Here is a 17,028-nt window from a genome sequence, read left to right as displayed (position 1 = left end):
GTGGTCCGACAAGTCCACATTTCAAATTGTTTTTGGAAATTGGGGACGTCGTGTCCTCCGGGCCAAAGAGGAAAATAACTATCCGGACTGTTATGGATGCAAAGTTCAAAGGCCAGCATCTGTGATGGTATGGGGCTGTGTTAGTGCCAATGGCATGGGTAACTTACACATCTGTGAAGGCACCATTAATGCTGAAAGGTACATACAGGTTTTGGAGAAACATATGCTGCCATCCGAGCAACGTCCTTTTCATGGCCGCCCCTGCTTATTTCCGCAAGACAATGCCAAACCACATTCTGCATGTGTTACAACAGCGTTGCTTCGTAGTAAAAGAGTGCGGGTACTCGACTGGCCTACCTGCAGTCTAGACCTGTCTCCCTTTGAAAATGTGTGGGATTATGAAGCGTAAAATACGACAACGGAGACCCCGGAATGTTGAACAGCTGAAGCTGTAAATCAAGCAAGAATGGGAAAGAATTCCACCTACAAAGCTTCAACAATTAGTGTCCTCATTTCAAACATTTATTGAATGTTGTTAAAAGAAAAGGTGATGTAACACAATGGTAAACATGACCCTGTCCCAACTTTTTTGAAACGTGTTGCAGCCATAAAATTCTAAGTTAATGATTATTTGCTATAAACAAAGTTTATCAGTTTGAACATTAAATATCTTGCCATTGTAGTGTACTCAATTAAATATAGGTTGAACATCAGAATCAGAATCATATTTATTTGCCAAGTATGTCGAAAAAACACATAAGGAATTTGTCTCGGGTAGTTGGAGCCGCTCTAGTACGACAACAGACAGTCAATTGACAGTTGACGGGTGGGGGGATCATTAGCAAATCATTGTATTCTGTTTTTATGTTTAACACAACGTCCCAACTTCATTGGAATTGGGGTTGTACATAATTCTGCATAATGGAAGACGACCGCACGGCTATGACCAAATAGATGATACTTTGAAAATACAGCATGCCATTTCTATGCAGACTTATCATGATATATGTATATTTTTCAAACAAGTCTTCATTTCCAATATATTTAAAGATGTGCATGAGCAGCAAATCTCCCCTGGATTTGTGTTACTTATTTGATTTTAGAGCAGGCTTGCGTGGTTTATATTTAAACAAATTTCCTCCATATTCCAAGCTGATAGCTAATTAAAAAGTGGTTACCCGTACATCAGCAGCAGGTCTTAAAATGACAAGTAGGTAAATCAAGTGGAACCTCAAAAGTTCAACAATGCTGAGGTTGCACAAGTCAGAATTTTCTGGAGGAAAATGTGTCGTTAAAGATGCTCTACACCAGAGTTTGAAACATGCATGAGGCCACGTGAAACCTCTCTATAATGGACAAGATGTCTGTATACCTCGAAAGACCTCCGTTCAGTCCTAAATTAAGTTCAGTCTAAATTAAGCGAATTAAGGCTTCGGCCCGTGCTGACATCACTGTGGCTATCCCGCGCGCAGTTTGCCTTTATACTCGAGTGCAACCCGCGCACGCAGTTTTGAAAATGTACTGCAGTTCACCTCCAAGTTGGGGGTGTCGCTACGGTTGGTATTGGCTAGGACATCACAGGATGGAGTTTCCATTTTTTTAGGCCATTTCCGGTAGCCGTTTTTACTTTCCTTTCCATAACAAGGAACAAAGCAACAAGAATGGCCACCGTGGAACAGTATCTGCTAGAACAAATGGACCTAGATGACCAGATGATGCGTTTAATTATGCTGCAAAATCCATCAAGAAGGAGGCGGCATAGATGGTATGTAGAACGAATGTACTGGTAGGAGGACTGAGTAAGTCATCACAGCATGTGACTAAAACGAACCAGTCACGAATGATCTCCGCGGCATTCTTCTCGCTCCAACAATTTTTGCCGTGTGCGCGTCAAGTGACGCAGAGGGGCCGCGCGGGCCAATTCGTCGCCCACGTGATGCAATGCGGGCGTGGGAGTATAAAGAGGTCTTAAGAGTTAAGAGTTAAGAAAAATGTTAAGAGAAGAATATCATAAGAATGCACAGCGGAGGTTGTTGTTTTTTTTTTTTTATACAGCTGCAGGGACAGGACGACTGGTTTCAATCGATGGAAAGATGAATGCAGCCAACTACAGGGATATCTTGGACGAAAACCTTCTCCAGAGTGCTCAGGACCTCAGACTGGGCCGAAGGTTCACCTTCCAACAAGACAATGACCCCAAGGACACAGCTAAAATAACGAAGGAGTGGCTTCAGAACAACTCTGTGACTGTTCTTGAATGGCCCAGCCAGAGCCCTGACTTAAACCCAATTGAGCATTTCTGGAGAGAGCTGAAAATGGCTGTCCACCAACATTCACCATCCAACCTGACAGAACTGGAGAGGATCTTCAAGGAGGAATGGCAGAGGATCCCCAAATCCAGGTGTGAAAAACTTGCATCATTCCCCAAAAGACCCATGGTTGTATTAGCTTAAATATATATATATATATATATATATATATATATATATATATATATATACACACACACACATTGTCCCTCACTGTATATGTTGGTCAATTCGTCGGTCATGTGATGCAATGCGGGCGTGGGAGTATAAAGAGTGCCTTTACAGTTAGAGTTAAGAAAAATGTTAAGAGAAGAATATCATGAGAAAAGAAGAAGAATGTACAGCGGAGGTTACGTGAAGGGAGCAAACTATGATTCAAAGCTGTAAGACTCTAATGTTCTCCTAGTAGGTTTTGATACTTTTAATGATTTAATATTACTGGCAAACCTATTTGTATACTTGCTAAATGCTAAAATGTTTTTCTCTAAAACTGATTATTTCTATTTCTTTCAAATGGGAACATCTTGATTATTCAAATGGGAAGTTGACAAGCGTCCCAGAAAAGAATGTGTTTGACTTGAGTCCATCATTTATGACAATTATGTTGAATTATTTATTAGTTATATTGGACCTCTAAGGTCTAAGGCCTCAGAACAAGTCTTAATTCATGTGATGACTTTTTTTTTTTCCCTTGCTATATTTTCCGCCTCCTTAGTGAGGTTAGGGATAAAAAGTCATTGACAGAACAGACCTTGAGCTGGTAGCAGGCACCAGGCACTTAATCACCGTTTGTTACGAACATGGCAGTAGGAAACTAAACCTCTACAACATTGCTGACCTCACTGTGATATATTTACACTACTCGAGGTCACAGACACTTCCTAAATAGGTTGATGTGTCCTCCACATCTTTATTTAAGTCATGGTGAGACACTGTTAAGGATTACTTCTTGGGGGTATTTTAATCAGTTTTTTTTGTTAAGTTATTTTCATTTCTGCTCTCAATGCTACTTCAGTTTTGAAGTGTAATTACATCCACCATGGATGACTGTTTGTGCACAGCTTTCTGTCTACATCTTTGCATTCTATTGTTTTTCCCATCAAAAAACAAAAAATATCTTTCCAAAATGAAAGATTTGTAATCATAATCACATATGCGGGGTTTAAAAGAACTTTTATCAAGATTCAAATCAATTTCCAGTAATCTGCTGTCAGCGGAATGTCAAATGACAAAATTCTTAACACAGCTGTGATAACTAGCATAAATACAGGTTGATGACTTGATAGTTTGAACCCAAAATTGCAAAGTTTTGTTTTTTTATGGCTCAAAGGCAACTTATTGACCTGACACCCTTGCATTTGCATGGATTCGAACAGACTTGTACAAACTTCTCAATATACTGTAAGAGTCGTGGGATTTTTGTTTCCATCTATCCATCCATCCATTTTCTGTACCGCTTATCCTCACTCGGGTCGCGGGCGTGCTGGAGCCTATCCCAGCTATCTTTAGGCGAAAGGTGGGGTACACCCTGAACTGGTCGCCAGCCAATCACAGGGTACATATAAACAAACAACCATTCCCACTGACATTCACACCTCCAGGCAAGTCTTCAATCAAGCTTCTGTGCCATGCATGTTTTTGGGATGTGGGAGGAAACCGAAGGACCCGGAGAAAACCCACGCAGGCACGGGGAGAACATGAAAACAGGTGAGGCCAGGATTTGAAACCTGGGGCCTCATGTACAAAGACTTGCGTAGATTTCCTCCTAAAACATGGCGTACGGTCAAATCCAGAAAACGTCGTACGCACAAAAATATTCAGATGTATACAACTCTGCATACTCATGAATCCAAGCACATTTCCTTCGTACATTCCAATCAACGTGGAAATGAGCGCACATGTTGGAGTCGCCGACTCCTCCCTGTCCACGCCCACATTTGAATATGCAAATCATATTTAAATGAACCCTGCACCTGAGATGCCGATCTCTGCATGATCAGAAAAAAAGTAAAATGAGCAAGGTAAAAAAAATTTTTCTGAATGTGAAGTTGCTCAATGAAGTGGATGCACGCAAGAAAATCCTCCCTGGCAGGCTGTCCCACGGCATTAACAACACGCGAAAGAGGAGTGAATGGGACACGCTGAACTAAAAAAGAAGTGGTCAGACATTAAGGTGGATGTGAAGCGGAGGACAGCTGCCCACCGCAAAAGTGTGGCCAAAAAAAGGCGGAAGAACCGGCGCGGAGGGCCTCACCCGTTCGAGGAGAGAATCGCTGCGATCATGGGTGACGCTGCTCTCTCAGGGGTGATGGGAGGACGTGGCTGACTATGATCACCCCACGAGGTTAATACCATATATTTTTTAGAACTCATAAAAAATTTGTTCATACTGTAACCTACACTCAGCCCTGTGAGATAAAGGTTCATGCGTAAATGTTGTATGTGTGGTATTTGTAATAAATCTTTTGAATTCAAATAGAAGCACATCAGCATATCAAAGAAGATATCACACATTTTTACTCCTTTTTGATTACTCAATTTATTATTTTAATAAACAGGAGAGGACATGCACGCTGACAAAAAAAATTATATATTTTTTTTTAGGAGAAGAGGGGTAAATTATGTCAATTTAAACACATTTTAATCATGTGCAACCGATGTACATGTTCAAATGAAGTAAATTCAAAGGACTCTTTTTTTCAGTGCATGTGCTGGAGTCACAAAGCGACTGTGAGGGCAATAGGCGCCATAAATGATTGATCGATCAATTAATAGGTGTCCTCACAAATATCAGTGGTTCATTAAATACATTGGTTAACAAATGAATTTTCAGTCCTTGCCTCAATTGGATTGTTGAAATCAAATGTTGCTGGGCATGAATTGTTCATCAGTGCAAATTATTCATGTGTCTCTGGTGTGCAGATTTATTAGAACAGTTTCCCAGCATCACCTCTAAGTGTCGCCAAAGCACCAAAAGCTGTAGAAACGTGCGTACGCCAGCCATGCAGTTGGCGTGAGGCACCGCACATTTCCACGGTCATGTCACTCTTGATACATCTGAACTTTGCCATGAAAAAGAACGGACACCACGTTTTTGTGCGTACGCACCTTTTGTACATGAGGCCCCTGGTCTTCAGAACTGTGAGATGTGCTAACCAGTTATCCACCATGCTGCTGGATTTTTGTTTCCAGAACCAAAATTAGGGCCCAGTAAAAGAAAATGAAAGCCAAAGCATTTACTCTAACATTCAGAAAATAATGCAGTTTTAATGCATGAGTCTCATTGTGTGCACACATTTATAATGTTTATGCCACACACCAAATGATAGATTAGATTCCAAATGGAAGGGACTGAATTAGCATGACTGCTTTACATGCAAAATGCAATTTTGTCTTCAAGGTGTAAAAATACTCAGTGACACAGTGATTTAGTTACAGTATATTCAAGATTCAACCTTTTTTTGCAAGCATCTTTCTGATTTTCTTCAATCAATGACATACGCTAAGCTGGTGAGGACAGATAAGACAAGGGTTTCTCACCTGTGAATCCATTTGGGCATTTGCACATGTACTGTGGAGGGGACGACATCTGGCTTGTTGTAATACATGTGGCTCCATTCAAGCATCTGTTGGGTTTTATAAGGCAGGCATTGCTCACGTACTGACAAAACTCTCCCATCCATCCTGGGGTACAGATACACTGCAGCAAAAACAATGGTACAAATAACATTAACTTTACACAAACATTTTGATGTTATGAAAGCGTATATATATATTTTCCATTGCAATCAGCATATTTCATAATTTATTGGAAAATGTAGCCACTCGATTTTGACTGGTGTGCTCCGGAGTCCATTCAGTGAATTTTGACCTTTATTGTCAATCATCTGCTAAAAACATGACTTTCATTATTCAAGACCCTCCACTAGTTGCGCCACTCAGATCACGTGATTGGAAATTGGAGCGTTTATCTGCTCTATTTGTGACACATTGTGAATCTCTGTGTCAAAACAAAGTGAACAGAATGGTGAGGTACAGACTAACCAAAAGTTAAAAACATGACTTAAAAAAAGGTTTGCACTCGTCATCTGTAGATGTGCTGTGTTGACAGTACATGAAAGATAATACTGAGATTTATGTCACATATTAAAGATTCTACTGTAACTTGCCATGAAATGTGTATCTGCACATAATTGGACGTCTGACAGCAACAGTATCATTTTCTGGTGGTGGTGTTTTGATAATAATATTACATATATTAAAATATATTTTTATTTTGTTGTTAAAATGACTCGAAAGGACTCGAAACTTGACACGAGACTTTCAACTCGACTTGAGGGCAAAGACCTCTGGCAGAATGTGCCCCCCACCCCTCCCCCGAGCTACCCACGGGCTTATGTCTCGTCCACCCAACTTGCCGAAGACTGGCCCATCCAGGACGCCCCACCTCACCACGAGGTGACGAGGACACATCGGACCCTTCCCTACTGCAGGGCATCCTGCCAGTGCTCCGAGCTACCCTTTTTGGGGGCCTGGGCACACTCCGTGAGGACGGCACCACACGCACGCTCCGAACGTCGTGGGAGCACAGACACCCGGGCTCCGGCCGTCCTGCCTGGGAACCTTTTGTGCTCCATTTCTTTTTCTTCGTCCTTTCTGCCAAATCCACCTGTTTCCCGTGCGGACCGGGCTGCCCGAACACCCGGAAGCTCGACCTGCCTGTCTCAATCGTGTTCAAGACAGGTAAATCCAACATTGCAGTCTACTAAAAGTACAGATTAGTGCATATCCATCAATCCATCCATTTTCTGAGCCGCTTATCCTCACAAGGGTCGCGGGAGTGCTGGAGCCAATCCCAGCCATCATCAGGCTGTAGGCGGGGTGCACCCTGAACTGGTTGCCAGCCAATCGCAGGGCACATACAAACAAACAACCATTAGCATTCACATTCACACCTATGGGCAATTTAGAGTTGTCAATTAACCTACCATGCATGTTTTTGGGATATGGGAGGAAACCGGAGTGCCCGGAGAAAACCCACGCAGGCACGGGGAAAACATGCAAACTCCACATAGGCGCGGTCGGTGATTGAACCCCAGACCTCAGAACTGTGAGGCAGACGCTCTAACCAGTCGTCCATCGTGCCGCCGATTAGTGCATATTTGCGTTCAAATTAACGAGAACAGGAATCCCCAGCTATATGCATTGTCACTACTCGCTCATCCCACCCACACATCACAAGCCAGTTTCCTTTGCCAATACTGTCCTTTGTTTGTTGTGTTTTTTTGTTTGTTTGTTTTTTGTATTGTTTCCCTGTACATTCCCCATGTTTGATCATTAAAATTTTCATAAAATTCACTACCTGCATTGTTGTGTGTGTTTGGGTTTGAGAAAAAAAAACCTCTGGTCATCTAGAATTCTTATCTAATTCAACCTTCAAATTACGAGACTGATGAAAAAAAATGGTTTGTCGTCACTGTCCTCAAGTTTTATACATCTAAAAAGTGATGTGGTGCCCTTTTCTCGTTAAAATAGCTTGATTTATAATTTAATTTAATTTAAAATTACGCTAAACTAGAAGTAACGCAGGCGTCGCTTCCAGCTTATTCTTTTCTCCTAAATTAATTACATTTTTATTCAACTAATATAAGCTACAAGGCGCCAGCACGCCCGCGACCCGAGCGAGGATAAGAGGTACGGAAAATGGATGGTCGGATGGATGGGTCATCACAAAGGAGTCTCGGGTGTCATAAAAATACAGATGTTTGTGACAAGTGCGCAAATACAGGCAGTTTGAACCAGAAGGTGTCGTGTTGAGCAATGCAACTATTGTACATTTATTGATTAATGGCCTTGAATTAGGTTAGTGCTTTGTGCCGGCAGGTTGTAGCATTCTAATTGCTAGTTCCAATTAATGATTTTTCTTTTTTTTTTTTCTTTTCATGAACAGATATACAGAACTGGAGCCAGAGATGGAATTAATTTTGAATGAGCATATGATATGCTGATCTTGGGTTTTGGTGTAAAAAGATAAAAGCGCTTGAGACTGTTTGTATAAACATTTTCATCTGAAAAAATAGATGAATGTGCACAGCTAATTTGAAGCATTTGTCACAATCAAACTAATCAATGTCGTATTAGAGGAGATCACATAATCCTTCCAGGTGCAACATGAGACATATTTCTGGGGCCTCTGAGTATTTGATTATAACGGAGACATTGAATTACTCACCTGATATCCGGCAATTACATTCAAACACAATCCCTCATTTAGACAGTTGATATTGAGCAGGCGGCAGTAGTCAATTACTTCTTCACAATTCTTCCCTGAAAAGCCCTGCAGACATCTGTTGAGAGAAGGTGAGTGTCATAAAATCATTTCACCCCAAGCCTCAGGCGCTAACAAGCTATATTTTCATACCATGTCTGGACTCATACATTTCTTTTCCACTTTGGTGTACCGACAAAAGTGTTTGTCAAACATTATGCATTTTATATATCTATATATATCCATATCTAATCTCTCTCTCTCTCTATCATATATATATAATATATATATATATATTATATATATAATATATTATATATATAATATATATATATATGTTCTCCTTTGATGTGTGACCCGCGTCTGAGAAAAATGAGGAGGGACCAATAAAGTAAACTTAATCTGCGGATACAATGCTATGGATTAGCGTGTGTGTGTGTGTGTGTGTATGTGTGTATATATCCATCCATCCATCCATCCATTTTCTGAGCCGCTTCTCCTCACCCGGGTTGCGAGCGTGCTGGAGCCTATCCCAGCTATCATCGGGCAGGAGGCAGGGTACACCCTGAACTGGTTGCCAGCCAATCGCAGCGCACATACAAACAAACAACCATTCGCACTCACATTCTCAACTATGGGCAATTTAGAGTTGTCAATTAATCTATCATGCATGTTTTTGGGATGTGGGAGGAAACCGGAGTGCCCGGAGAAAACCCACGCAGGCGCGGGGAGAATATGCAAAGTCCACACAGGCGGGGCTGGGAATTGAACCCCGGTCCTCAGAACAGTGAGGCAGACGCTCTAACCAGTCGACCACTCTCTCTCTCTCTCTCTCTCTCTCTCTCTCTCTCTCTCTCTCTCTCTCTCTCTCTCTCTCTCTCTCTCTCTCTCTCTCTCTCTCTCTCTCTCTCTCTCTCTCTCTCTCTCTCTCTCTCTCTCTCTCTCTCTCTCTCTCTCTCTACCTCTACCTCTACCTGCGGCACGGTGGGCGACTGGTTAGAGTGTCAGCCTCACAGTTCTGAGGACCCGGGTTCTCAATCAATGCTGTGTGCCCTGAAGTCACAAATAAAATATTGTTCCCTTCAATAAAGTAAGCGAGGACTATAACACAATAGGATTGTTGTTTTTTTATTTCCGTCCTCATGGAAACTATCCGTTTTGCTTGAACATCTGTACAGTGTTGTTTATCTGCACTACAAAAAACTATTAATCACTGCACTGAATATGCGGCCTGTTACTATAAAGTTTCAGTTTGATAAGTATCTACCAACCAGTGGTGAGGAGAATGGAATTATGTAATCTGCAAGAAGAATGTAATACAGAAGAAGAATGTTACATAAAAGGACATTATAATTTTAAAGAAGAATGTGTTACTGTGTTAAAGGAATGTTTCAAGACTGCATTGTACCGTATGTCAGGTTCCATTTTACTGGTCTCAAAAGGAGCACGTATTGAAAGCGCTTCACATTTTGTTGTAAAAGGTTGAACACAGAGAATTTGATTATTTTAGCGAATAATGCCCCCATCAGGATCTACATTTATAGTATTTGATAATCATTAAGAATAATTCATTTGTTTTCTATGTCCAGTTTAAAAAATAACCATAATATACATACACTGTTTTGGATGGTTTAGTCATTTCCTGATCGAGAAATAGAAAAGGCTCCATTAATTATCTTTGAGGATGGCTGATGATGTTGAACTGAAACTATGGCTACTAATCATGAATCACACAATTCAAAACTAAAGACAGTATATGATGTTAAAAACTGCATAAAATATAGACATTACTCAATTTCTATATTGATTCAAACATATTATATTTTATACAGTACAATATTTTGAAAGGTGGCTTAATTTCCTGCCAGAGCTCAGCACTATAGGTATTCAAAATGCTTCCAAAGAATGCACATTTTTTTAGCTATTGATTAAACAATCTGATCCTCAGTTGAGTGTCAAAATAAACAACTGTGCCATGTTTGTCGTTAAAAAGAAAGGTGTTAACTTGTCAAACACCACACTTACCGATATTTATTGAGTTTGGAGCAATAATGGAGGATAACATTTAGAAATAAAAAAAAACTCAGTATGGCTTTTGGGACCCAGGCAGGACATATTTTAGCAATCATTGTTATATCTTTATTATTATAAAACTTATTTTAGATGTCACTCACTATTTTGAGTATTCAATTGAAAAATTAATTGTGTTCACATTGAAGGGCAGACAGAAAATTTGATCAAATTGTCTCCAGCATGTCCAGTTCTAGCCAGCTAGAAAGAGAGAGCAGTCACTGTTGGATCCCTGTGTATGTTTTGTGTGTTTCACCTGCACAAATAATCATGTCCCCTGGACACACAGGTGGCATTATAGAGGCACGGCGATGGGCTGCACACATTCCGCCGCCTTCTCTTGCATGCTGGGACCACTTTACCATCTGCACACACACATTCAGAGGCCTGCACACAGGACCAGAACAAACCAGGTCATGTGAAAACAAGGCTGGATTTCACATATGACTGAACACTACCTTTTTTTCTAATGGCAAAATTGTGCCTTCAGTCAATGTTGGAATGAACTCTGAAATTACTATTTGTAGAACTAAGTTGTACACATTTTAATATTAAAAAAAGGTCATACAATATGGAAAACAATGAACGTAGGACCTGTGATGTGATATGTTGTGAGACGGCAGCATAACGACTGAAAAAGTTTTGCGTGTTCTAATGGAGTGTTAAATATATTCTAGAAGTTATCATTTATTTGCTTAGCTTGCATTAGTATTATGGACGATTTTAGATGTCTCGGCTTCAAAAAGATGACTCAGCATCATCCGATGGAAGGGCGCCTGGACCAAGGACGTGATCGGATGTGGTCGGGGATGTGACAGGTGTTGGTCCAATGTTTTGTGTTGTGTCTTATTGTTTAGAACATTATGTCTGGGAAAAACCCTCCTATTTTCAAATAAATGGAGGAGCGACGGGAGAGATTGGTTAGAGCGTGTTGAGAGGCTGTGATCTGAACAATCTCCCATACGCCCTCCTCATGAGAAAAAGAAACCAGTGTCTTCATTCCTTTTGTGTCTATTTTTTATAATGTTGGGTAAGATAAATCCAACATTAAATTGGTCCTTCGAGCCGGATGTCAACACACCCGAGGATTCCAGTTGTGGAGCCGACTTCCAGTTAAGAGACCGTGGCCACGGCAAGTAAGACCCTTTACGGGACTGGTCTTCGTTCTCCTCAACTGGGATCTGAAGGTTGACGACAATCCACAGGATTGAAGATGATTGGTGAGTTAAATTTTTTATTTTTTTTAGGGAAAAGGACGCCGGAGTCCACAAATTCCGCGAGGACGGCGGAGTCCTGTACGTACTTAAATTCCGTGTTTAATAAACCTTGTGTAATACTAGTCACTGGCAAGTAATGAGGGACGGCGGAGTCCGATATATTCCGCGAGGACGGCGGAGTCCTGTACGTACTTAAATTCCGTGTTTAATGAATAAAGAAACTAGGAAAGTTTCGTGGCGTCGTAGTTAAATTCCGTATAGGACGGCGGAGTCCTCTGACGAGCCAGTGTGAATGAAAACTGTTTGAATGAGAGTGTAAATGGGAAATGGGAAACCACTAGGTTTTTCATTCCATACCAAAACAGTGGGAAAGTAAACGGTGGACTTTTGTGGATGCAAAGGCAAGAATTCTCCACTCGAAAGAGTTGAAGTGAGAATTACCGCAGAAAGTCAATTTGAATCACCGTCCTACTGAAAAAAAAACAGTGTTCTAGACTACCCTAGGTAGTATTACACTGAACCAAATTCTTTCAAATGGGGAAAGGAAGTAGTAAAATAAAAAACAGGAATACACTGCAGTGTAAAGGTTGGAGGTTCATTAAATAAAATTTAAAAGAAAAAAAAAAAAACAGGATCCTGATAAAATTTAATATTTAGAGACAGGGATAACCGAACACGGCTTTAAAGGTTGGTTAAATACACAAAAAATGGCCGCGTTGCAGGAATCAAATTATATAAAAAATAAAAGACAAACCACCGTTAAACATGGGAAAGGCCCTGTTGTCTGCAGCCTTGCAGCTTATCACAAAAATCGAAGATAAAAGAGAATGTGATGAGCTGCAGTAATACAGAGAGCAGCATGCGTACCAATCCCACGCACATTGTTAAATTCATTAAGACCAGACGCTACTGTGTTTACAGTAGTGGACATAAGTAATGCATTCATTTCAGTACCAATAGAAAATAACAGTCAATTTTGGTTTGCATTCACATTTGAGAAAAAAAAAAATATATATATATACATTTACTAGATTACCGCAAGGTTACTGTGAAAGTCCAACTATTTATTCACAAGTTATGACAACACGCATGTCTTCTGGCATCTACAGATGGAGAGACATGCAAAGATTCATTGACCTTACTGCATCATCTAACAGAAGAGGGACATAAAGTTAACAAAAATAAATTGCAATGATGTAAAAGACAAGTTAAATATCTAGGCCATAATTTAAGTATAGGAGGAAAGACTATATTAGAAGACAGGAGAGCTATAGTCTTAGAAAATCCTAAACCACAGACGAAGAAACATATAATAATAATTTTTAGGTCTGACAAATTATTGTAGAGCATGGATTCCAAACTATGCAGAAATTGTTGCACCATTGTCAAAATTAATGTATGAAAACAACCTTAAAATTACATCACCTGTTTAATGGAGTACAGAGGCAGAAAAGGCCTTCTGTGACATTAAACAACATTTGGTGTCCAGTGCTGCGCTAGGCCTTCCAAATTTAATGATAAAACATTCATTCAAATGGTAGATTGTAAAAGCTATTGCATGACCTCTGTACTTACACAACAATACGGTGATAAGCTAAGACCAATAGCTTATTTTTCAACTAGAGAGCAGTTCACCCTAAAGGTCCCACATACAGTGTCTGCTCTCCTATTGCAAACCAATATGGCGTTTTTATCACCTGCAAGACATTTATCTTGCATTGCCATCTTGCTATCACAACCACATTTGACTGTTGAGCGATTCACAACCTTAAATCCAGCCACACTAATACCCTTACTTGATGAAGGCACGCAGCATGATTATAGGGAATTGGCTGAACAAGCTGCTGAATTAGTAGCATTAACCGAGGCATGCAAACTAATGATAAATAAAGATGGTACAATCTATACTGATAGCCAATATGAGTATTCCACAACAAGAATGCAATTATTGGGAAAAAACAAAGTGCAAAACTACAAAATGAAATTTACATTAGCACAGGAAAAGAAAAAAAAAAAAAAAAAACTATTCAAATGGGCTGCTATATTGAGCCATGCTGTGTCACATGTCTTAACCGGAGGGATGGTGGCACAGATAGATTGACACTTTACAGCCCTAAAAAATAGCAGAAAGAAACACGTGGGTTCATTTAACACACTGTAAAAGAGTCATTTCAGCTGAGTACTCAAATAGGGAAGGTGAGCAAAAGTCTGATAACGGAGCGGGAGCAGATGTGTAGATTCTGAAAACGCTTGCTGGTCAGTGAAGAAAAAAGACACCAACCCTTTTAGTGAGAACTCAGCAGAAAGGCACACCCACGTTGGTTATGAGATTCGATAAGTTGTTACGTAGCAACTTTGGCTACTATGGTGTTGGTTTTGTTTTTGTGGTACATGGGACGTCCCACCCTCAATGATAAAACCCATTTTTTTGATAGAAAATCACCTACCAACTGGACCAATATGACAAACCCAATAATAAAAAATTTTGAATCATTAACTCGTGTCAAAAGGAGTACAGTTGATGATCAGAACTGTGGGCATGGCCTCCAAACGCGGCAAAACGGTTTAATATTTTGTGCCCCCCAAAATCAAGCTGCTTTAATCATAATTCCATATGCGGCTCTCACCAATGATGCTCAAGAGAATGGGCAGAATTGGGGATTTAGATATGACTGGTATGCAACTATAGGTTTTGAATGGGAACACCTTATTGGTGAAACAGGTTATGATTGGTCCAGTTGGTCAAAAAAAACAGCAAAAGAACATAGAAAGAAGTTTAACCTAAGCAAAACGGCCCATAGTTTAATATTGAAATACAAATCAAGTCACCCAATGTGTTTGATAGTGAGCTTGTGGGTCTATTCTGGTGGAAAAGATCCCCACTTCCAAGTAGTATTGTGTTATAGGAACCGTGTTAAACCAAAAATGCCATTGAAAACTTCAAAGAAAGGTGGACAAATTTTAATGGTTAACAACATAACTACTGATGATTGGTTCCTTGTTGTCACAGGAGTTTCAGGACAAAATAACAATTGGTTACTATTGATGGAACAAGGAGCAAATGTAGCGAGAAAAGATTGTGTTGTTTGCATGGGTCCCAGGCCTTTGTTGCGCATAGTTCCGGCATAATTATCACAAGATTGTATTATTCCATTTGCACACTGATTGAGGAGCATCTGCAACATTTGCACAACCATTGTCCCAGATTATCGCACTACTCGTCACTTTAAACCACATACACTCCTTGAAGTCTCAGCGCCCTTTGCACAATGGTCATTGCACCGGACTATTGCGATATTAGTCATTCAAACTGCTGCTAGAGGACTGCATCTTTTTGCACAATTGTTTTTTGTCAATGTCTTTATGTCTCCAAAGTGTTCTGTAAATTGACTGTCTGTTGTACTAGAGCGGCTCCAACTACCGGAGACAAATTCCTTGTGTGTTTTGGACATACTTGACAAAAAAGAGATTTATCCTGGCAGAGGCAAAATTATCCAACATAAAACATACATCGACGCCATAGGTGTTCCTCGTGGGGTTCCTAATCAATACAAATTAGCTGACCAAGTTGCAGGAGGATTTGAATACTTCATATGCTGTTGGTGTACGATTAATAAAAATGTTGATGGGATAAACTATATCCACTTCAATGTACAGAGATTAGGAAATTGGACTCAGAGTCGGTTGGAAGTTGTGCACGAGCAGCTCAAGGACGTTCCAAAGACCGCATAGCTGTCGACATGCTCCTCGCAAGAGAGGGAGGTGTTTGCGGTATGTTTGGAGAACAAACAATACTGCTTCAGATGGCAGCTTGACCAGAGCCATCGATGGTCTACGGACCCTCAATCAACACTCCTTGTGGAACAGCTGAATGGACGTTTTTGGTAAATATAAAACCCTAATTTCACCAATATTGATATCAATTGCTGTTTTTGCAGCCATTCTGACATTGTGTGGATGTTGTTGTATCCCATGCATTCGGGCATTAATCAGTAAATTAATCACCACAGCCATAACCCACATGGAACCGTATGGAGCAGATTTATCCTTTATTGGAGGTTGATAATAATGACGATGATGATGATGTTGTTTTACCTGATGTGACTGTAAGATGATATGAGAATTTGTGCAAATACATGATAAACAGGAGGGAAATGTTAAATATATTCTAGAAGTTATCATTTATTTGCTTAGCTTGCATTAGTATTATGGACGATTTTAGATGTCTCGCCTTCAAAAAGATGACTCAGCATCATCCGATGGAAGGGCGCCTGGACCAAGGACGTGATCGGATGTGGTCGGGGACGTGACAGGTGTTGGTCCAATGTTTTGTGTTGTGTCTTATTGTTTAGAACATTATGTCTGGGAAAAACCCTCCTATTTTCAAATAAATGCAGGAGCGACGGGAGAGATTGGTTAGAGTGTGTTGAGAGGCTGTGATCTGAACAATCTCCCATACGCCCTCCTCATGAGAAAAAGAAACCAGTGTCTTCATTCCTTTTGTGTCTATTTTTTATAATGTTGGGTAAGATAAATCCAACATGGAGTGACCTACTATTTCAGTGGTGTGGCAGTCAGAAATAAGGCAAACTTGATCCAAGAGTTAACCACCAGGAGCCACAGGAGCGAAACATTGGGAGGTTAAAGCGAAGACTGCCAAGCAGAGGCTGCTAGCACTATCCTCTAGTTGGCTACTGGACTAGATTGGTCACCAGTCAATTCCAGGGCAATTCCAAATAAATGTGTCATTTTCATATAATTTGATTAATATGAGCTGCACGGTTAGAGCGTCTGCCTCACAGTTCTGAGGACCGGGGTTCGATCCCCGGCCCTGCCTGTGTGGAGTTTGCATGTTCTCCCCGTGCCTGCGTGGGTTTTCTCCGGCACTCTGGTTTCCTCCCACATCCCAAAAACATGCATGGTAGGTTGATAGAAGACTCTAAATTGTATATGTATATTGTTTATATATAAATGCTGAAAGTACCATGCTTGAAGTCCTATTTTCCAAAAGTTATTGATCATTTAAAATTTTAGTGGCAGCACGGTGTGCAACTGGTTAGCATGTTTTCCTTACAAGGCCCGGGTTCAGATCCGGCCTCGCCTGTGTGGAGTTTGCATGTTCTCTCCAAAATATGACTTTTATTTATCAAGAACTTTGTTAAAT

The 17,028-nt window shown here is 40.4% G+C and overlaps 1 protein-coding gene across 4 annotated transcripts in view; it reads right to left on the bottom strand.

Moving 5' to 3' along the window:
- Positions 1-17,028, bottom strand: part of eys (eyes shut homolog) — a 223,109-nt gene that overhangs the window by 183,801 nt on the left and 22,280 nt on the right. For all 4 annotated transcript variants that reach the window (XM_061790502.1, XM_061790504.1, XM_061790503.1 and 1 more), the window contains 3 exons: positions 10,904-11,034; positions 8,542-8,656; positions 5,850-6,009 (listed from right to left, as the gene is read on the bottom strand). In XM_061790502.1, the coding sequence (XP_061646486.1) occupies positions 5,850-6,009; positions 8,542-8,656; positions 10,904-11,034 (406 nt within the window). The remainder of the gene's footprint in view (positions 1-5,849; positions 6,010-8,541; positions 8,657-10,903; positions 11,035-17,028) is intronic.

This window comes from Phyllopteryx taeniolatus, chromosome 11 (genome assembly GCF_024500385.1).
Source record: "Phyllopteryx taeniolatus isolate TA_2022b chromosome 11, UOR_Ptae_1.2, whole genome shotgun sequence".
Taxonomy (NCBI): Eukaryota; Metazoa; Chordata; class Actinopteri; order Syngnathiformes; family Syngnathidae; genus Phyllopteryx; species Phyllopteryx taeniolatus.
The sequence above is the reverse complement of the archived record's forward strand: the minus strand, read 5'-3'. Positions and strand labels throughout refer to the sequence as shown.